The following is a 6,221-nucleotide window of genomic DNA, read 5'->3' as shown; positions in this document are numbered from 1 at the left end:
CCGACACTAAAGAGTTTGCAACAACCAACTGCATCCCTCCCTCAACTTGCCTTTAAAAGTGCTTTGCTGAAACCCTTAATGGAGTGCAGGGTTTTGAAGTGCAAAAGGCACCGATCTCCTTCATGGCCCTGCAATAAATCTTTCTCTGTTCCAAACTCCAACATTTCGATTTGTTTGGCCTCACTGTGCTTTGGGCATAGGAACTTGCATTCAGTAACATGTAGACATAACAATTTTGGGGGGATCCAAAATCACTGCAGATGGTGACTGCAGCCATAAAATTAAAAGACACTTGCTCCTTGGAAGAAAAGTTATGACCAACCTAGAGAGCATATTAAAAAGCAAAGACATTACTTTGTAATGTCTTTGACATTACAAAGACATTACAAAGGTCTGTCTAGTCAAGGCTGTGGTTTTTCCAGTTGTCATGGATGTGAGAGCTGGACCATAAAGAAAGCTGAGAGCCAAAGAATTGATGCTTTTGAACTGTGGTATTGGAGAAGACTCTCGAGAGAACATTGGACTGCAAGGAGATCCAACCAGTCCATCCTAAAGGAAATTAGTCCTGAATATTCATTGGAAGGACTGATGCTGAAGCTGAAACTCCAAAACTTTGGCCACCTTATGAGAAGAACTGACTCATTTGAAAAGATCCTGATTCTGGGAAAGATTGAAGGCAGGAGGAGAAAGGGACAACAGAGGATAAGATGGTTGGATGGCATCACTGACTCAACGGACATGAGTCTGAGTATACTCCAGGAGTTGGTGATGGACAGGGAGGCCTGGCATGCTGCAGTCCATGGGGTTGCAAAGAGTCAGACATGACTGAGTGACTGAACTGAACTGAAACATAACAAACTTATTAGCAGTAGGTAGTATCTAGTACTTCAAACTACTTCAGATATTGTCTTTTCCATTCTCTACCCTCAATTCCATCTGGTTAATCCTTTTTAGAGTAACCCCATTCATATTTTCCAAATAATGTATCACTGAAAATAAGTTGCTTTATTGCTGAGACGTTCATGAAGACTTACCCCAGTTTCTGCAAGTTACAGTGTGGATTCTTTACTTTTTCACACAAAATCCCAACTCCTGAGTCTCCCAGAGCATTTTCCCCCAAGTAGAGTCTGGTCAGGGAATGGTTGGTGCTCAAGACAGATGCAAGGTCCTCACAGCTTGCCGATGTGAGACAGCAACTGACCAACCTTTCAGAGAGACGGCAGATGGTCACAACACCTCTCACCCCAGTCCACGCACTGTTATGAGTCAAGAAAGCACTTGTCCTGTCCTTGCCTATAGTCCATTCCACACATGAGAAGAGTATATCCAAGCTCTTTACCAACTTTGTGTTTCTTTTTCTATTTGGTGTATTAGCAAGAAAACACCATCAAAGCCCATGCAATGTTACATCTTCCTAGATCTCTACCTTTATTTTTATTGAAGCAAAATATGTATAGCATAAACTGTACCATTGTAAACATGTGTTCATTTATAAGTGTTACAATTTAGTAGCACTTAAGTATATTCACATAACTGTGCAACTATCACCAGAGCTCTTTTCCATATTCCCAGACTGAAATTCTATACTCATTAAACAATAACTCCAAATTCCCTTCCCCCAAAACCCTGGAAACCACCATTCTACCTTTTGTCTCTATGAACTTGACTATTCTAGGTATTACATATAAATGGAATCATACAATATTTTCCCTTTTGCTTCTGGCTTATTTTACTGAATATATAGCCCTGTTGTGTTTTGCTTTTTTATAATAGCCACCCTAACAAGTATAAATTGGCCCTACCATTTTCAAGTGATTTTTTGTCTTCTTCAAAATTCAAGTCTCCCACAAGCATTCAGAGAAGAGCTACATAGACTGTCAAGCAACTGCACTGCTTTAGCCCCATTTTTCGTATTTAACGTGAACCAAGGCCTTATCATCAAGTCCCAAAACTCTTCTAAAGCAAAATACATTGGTTTTATTTTCTTAGCTAGGTTGTAAATACCTTAAAGGTAAGCATAATATTTCTGATTTGTTTAAGTTCCCCTCCAGGGCTGACTATGTGACTTTTCCCACAAAAAAATGCTAACTAAATTAATTATGGACAAACATCCAGAGATAAACACAAGGAATCCTCTGAGTAGCCCAAGGCCATTTTCACATTAAAATTCTAACACATCATGGCTCATTAAAGCCACAGCTATTACTTCATGAGGGAAATTAGTTCAGCCTCACCAGAGCTTCTTCAGATTGCAGAATAGATGCCTCAGTCCCACACACAGAAGTCTGATCCCGAAGTCTCCCAGGGCATTGTGGCTCAGGTCCAATTCCACCAGCTTCTGGTTGTTGCTCAAGACTGAGGAGATGTTGAAGCAGCACTGATGGGAAAGGCAGCACTGTCCCAACCTTCATTACAAGCACAGAAACAGAAAAATCTCAGAGCATAGGCTGCTTTTCTGTCACTGCCTTCTGGCCTCTGCTGGGTTTTAGCACCAGGCAAGGGCACTGTGTTCGCATGTTACAAAGAGAATTAAACTCAATTTATAATTAAATTTTCATGAAGGAAAGTATCATCTTGGGACTTCCCTTGTGGTCCTGTGGGTAAGGGTCTGTGCTCCCAATGCTGGGGGTCTGGGTTTGATCACTGGTCAGGAACTAGATCCCACACGCCACTCTGAATATCAAAGATCCTGAGTTCTGTAACTAAGACCCAACGAGGCCAAATATATAAATAAATATTTTTTTTTAAAAAAGGAAAGTATCATTTCATCAGAAACTCCTGACTACAGCTCAAGACATATTGGGAAAACAAATTCAACTCAGTTCTAGTGCAGTGGATGAACCTAGAGATTGTCATACGGAGTGAAGTAAGTCAGAAACAGAAAAACAAGTATTATATATTAACACATATATATATGGAATCTAGAAAAATGGTATTGTTAAACCTATTTGCAGGGAAGGAATGGAGACACAGACATAGACAGTGGACTTGTGAACACAGTGGGGGAAAGAGAGGGTGGGATGAATGGAGAAAGTAGCATTGACATATACACACTCTGTTAAAGTAAATAGCTGGTGGGAATTTGCTATGCAACACAAGGAGCCCAACCTTGTACTCTGTGATGACCTAGAGGGGTGGGTTGAGGGGAGGAGAGGGAGGCTCAAGACGGAAGTGATATATGCATAATTATGAGTGATTTGCTTTGTAATATGGCAGAAACCAATACATTATAAAGCAATTTTCCTTCAATTAAAAAAATAAGTAAAAACAAAAAAAAGGCATATTGGGAAGATAGTTCTCAGGCTCTGTGGCTCACAGTCTGTGACCACAGCTGCCAGGGAGCACCCTCTAAATAATGGGCAATTCTCAAGTATTTAAATGGCATGTTTCTGTTTCATAAATGAAAACAATGGTTAGCCGATGAGCTCCACCTCTTTACCACATGTTCCTAACAGCTGAAACTCCCTCAGATCGATACTGCTCTCTCTAGGGCTGTATGCATCTTCCTTTACTGTTGGACAATCTTGTCCCTGCTGTTTTGTTTGATGTTTTAATCCCAGCCCTCCATCTACACTGAAGGAGTGAGCATCTCTAATTCTTGATTTGCTTTCCACAGACACACACCATCACCATCATCACCACTATCAGCACCACCTCCAAAACAATTATTGCTCTCCGAGAAGCGAGAACAGTATTCCAGCTCATTTCAAATGTCTCAGGAGCTTCTTGGACTACCTTTTCTGTCTCCATTTCCATACCAACTAGAAGCAAATAGATAACTAAATCTTTATCTGCAGAACATCTCATTCTCACACATGTCTCCCTGTTTGTGTCTCACTTTCTAGAATCACAGAGGGGCATCTCATCCACAGGGGTGATGGAGAGAGTGGCATGGTATAAAGGTAGAGAGGAATGTTAAATGTTAAAATCAGCCAGAACCTCGAAGGCAAAAAGAACATTTTATAATTTATCAAAACAGGTAAGAAAAAGCTCTGAAGCAAGGAAATGCCATGATCAAAGCATAATCTTTTAAATATTAAGTAACCCTCTGTCTTCTGTACAGAGAATGAATGGTGGGTGGCAAAAGTAGATGCAGGGACACCAAACAGACAGCATTCATCTGATACGTATTTTTGAGCACAAACAAATGGTAAGAGCTTGTCCAGACATTATAGAGACAATTGCAGGACAAACATGAATCCTGTCATGAGAAGTTAATGGTCTTGGAGGGCATTGCAATATCTAAGCAAATAATTGTGGTTGTTGGATCTGGGCTGCTGCAGTTGAGACAGGCTGGGACCTGGGACCCTTTACTGCAGTGCTTGCACCTGGATGAAAGTCTCCTCGGGCAATAGAATACAAAAGAAACTGTAAGGGAGGAATTCCCTGGTGGTCCAGTACTTAGGACTCCACAGTTCTTACGTAGGGGAAGGGGCCTGGCCACACAAGTTAGTGCAAGAAAAGGGATGTTAAAAAAAAAAAGAAAGAAACTATAAGGGACTAAAAATAACTGCATGCATGCATAGTTGAGGCAAATTATGACTAAAAAGATACAAAAAGGCCAAAATCCCGACTGCCATTTCTGAAGTACCAGGAGCAAAAGTAGGATAACTGCACATGATCCCTGCACACAGTACCACTGAGAGGGTGAGCAAACCACCTAAGCCATCCCTCTGGTCCAACCCACTGATCTGCCCCTACCCTCACTGCATTTAAGAAACCAACTCACCCCACCTCAGAGAGCCAGCAAGGGTGCCTTTACTTGTTTTCACTCCCTCATGCTGCAACACTACCCCCAGTAAGGCCATGGCTTTACTTCCTTATTTACTTAACTTAAACTTAGTTTCTTATCTGGCATTTTACTGATTTTTGTTGATTAAAGAGTCTATGGGGGGATTTCCCTGGCAGTCCAGTGATTGAGACTCTGCACTTTTAATGCAGGGAACATGGGTTCAATTCCTGGTCAGGGAACTAAAATCCCACATGCCCAGTGGTGTAGCCAAACAAAAGGCAAAAAGAGTCTAAGGGACTTGCCTGGTGATTCAGTGGTTAAGACTCCGCTTCTACTACAGAGGACATGGGCTCAATCCCTGGCCAGGGAACTAAGATCCCATATACTGTGTGGCACAGTCAAAAAAAAGTCTAAGGACCCTGGATGGATGGTAACAAAATAAGAATGAGGAAAAGTAGAAAATGGCTTGTACAAGGGTGAAATTAAGAAGACTGATGATAGGGTGGTTATTAATAGTAACACAGAAAGGTATGAAAATGTCCTGAGGTGGTGGGCTTTAAAACTGGCTGTGAAGTCCAGATTTGTGATGCAGGAGGGTTGCAGGGATGGCCCCTACAACTATGTACTTGATTCAGGGCATGTGAGTCTACTTCACAGTGTGGGCTCATCACTTCAGTCACTCAGTCGTGTCCAACTCTTTGCTTCCCCATGGACTGCAGCACACCAGGCCTCCCTGACCATCACCAACTCCTGGAGTTTATTCCAACTCATGTCCGTTGAGTGGTGATGCCATGTAACCAATCTCATACTCTGTTGTCCCCTTCTCCTCCCGCCTTCAACCTTTCCCAGCATCAGGGGTCTTTTCCAATGAGTCAGTTCTTCACATCAGGTGGACAAAGTACTGAAGTTTCAGCTTCAGCATCAGTCCTTCCAATGAATATTCAGGACTGATTTCCTTTAGGATGGACTGGTTGGATCTCCTTGAGGTTCAAGGGACACTCAAGAGCCATTAAAAAGAATATATTTGAATCAGTTCTAATGAGGTGGATGAAACTGGAGCTGATTATACAGAGTGAAGTAAGCCAGAAAGAAAAACACCAATACAGTATACTAATGCATATATATGGAATTTAGAAAGATGGTAACAATACCCCTGTATGCAAGACAGCAAAAGAGATACAGATGTGTAGAACAGTCTTTTGGACTCTGTGAGAGAGGGATGGGGGGGATGATTTGGGAGAATGGCATTGAAATATGTATAATATCATATAAGAAACAAATCACCAGTCAAGGTTTGATGCAGGATACAGGATGCTTGGGGCTGGTGCACTGGGATGACCCAGAGGGATGGTACGGGGAGGGAGGTGGGAGGGGGGTTCAGGATTGGGAACACGTGTACACCCGTGGTGGATTCATGTTGATGTATGGCAAAACCAATACAATATTGTAAAGTAATTAGCCTCTAATTAAAATAAATAAATTTAAATTA

The 6,221-nt window shown here is 41.7% G+C and overlaps 1 protein-coding gene across 1 annotated transcript in view; it reads right to left on the bottom strand.

Annotated features, from left to right (window-relative positions):
- NLRP3 (NLR family pyrin domain containing 3) overlaps positions 1-6,221 on the bottom strand; it is a 48,885-nt gene that overhangs the window by 24,029 nt on the left and 18,635 nt on the right. The window contains exons 7-8 of the mRNA XM_055566700.1: positions 2,235-2,405; positions 1,035-1,205 (exon numbers count right to left, since the gene is read on the bottom strand). Of these exons, the coding sequence (XP_055422675.1) occupies positions 1,035-1,205; positions 2,235-2,405 (342 nt within the window). The remainder of the gene's footprint in view (positions 1-1,034; positions 1,206-2,234; positions 2,406-6,221) is intronic.

Source organism: Bubalus kerabau, chromosome 1 (genome assembly GCF_029407905.1).
Source record: "Bubalus kerabau isolate K-KA32 ecotype Philippines breed swamp buffalo chromosome 1, PCC_UOA_SB_1v2, whole genome shotgun sequence".
Taxonomy (NCBI): domain Eukaryota; kingdom Metazoa; phylum Chordata; class Mammalia; order Artiodactyla; family Bovidae; genus Bubalus; species Bubalus kerabau.
Note: the sequence above shows the minus strand (reverse complement) of the source record. Positions and strands in the feature narration are given on the sequence as shown.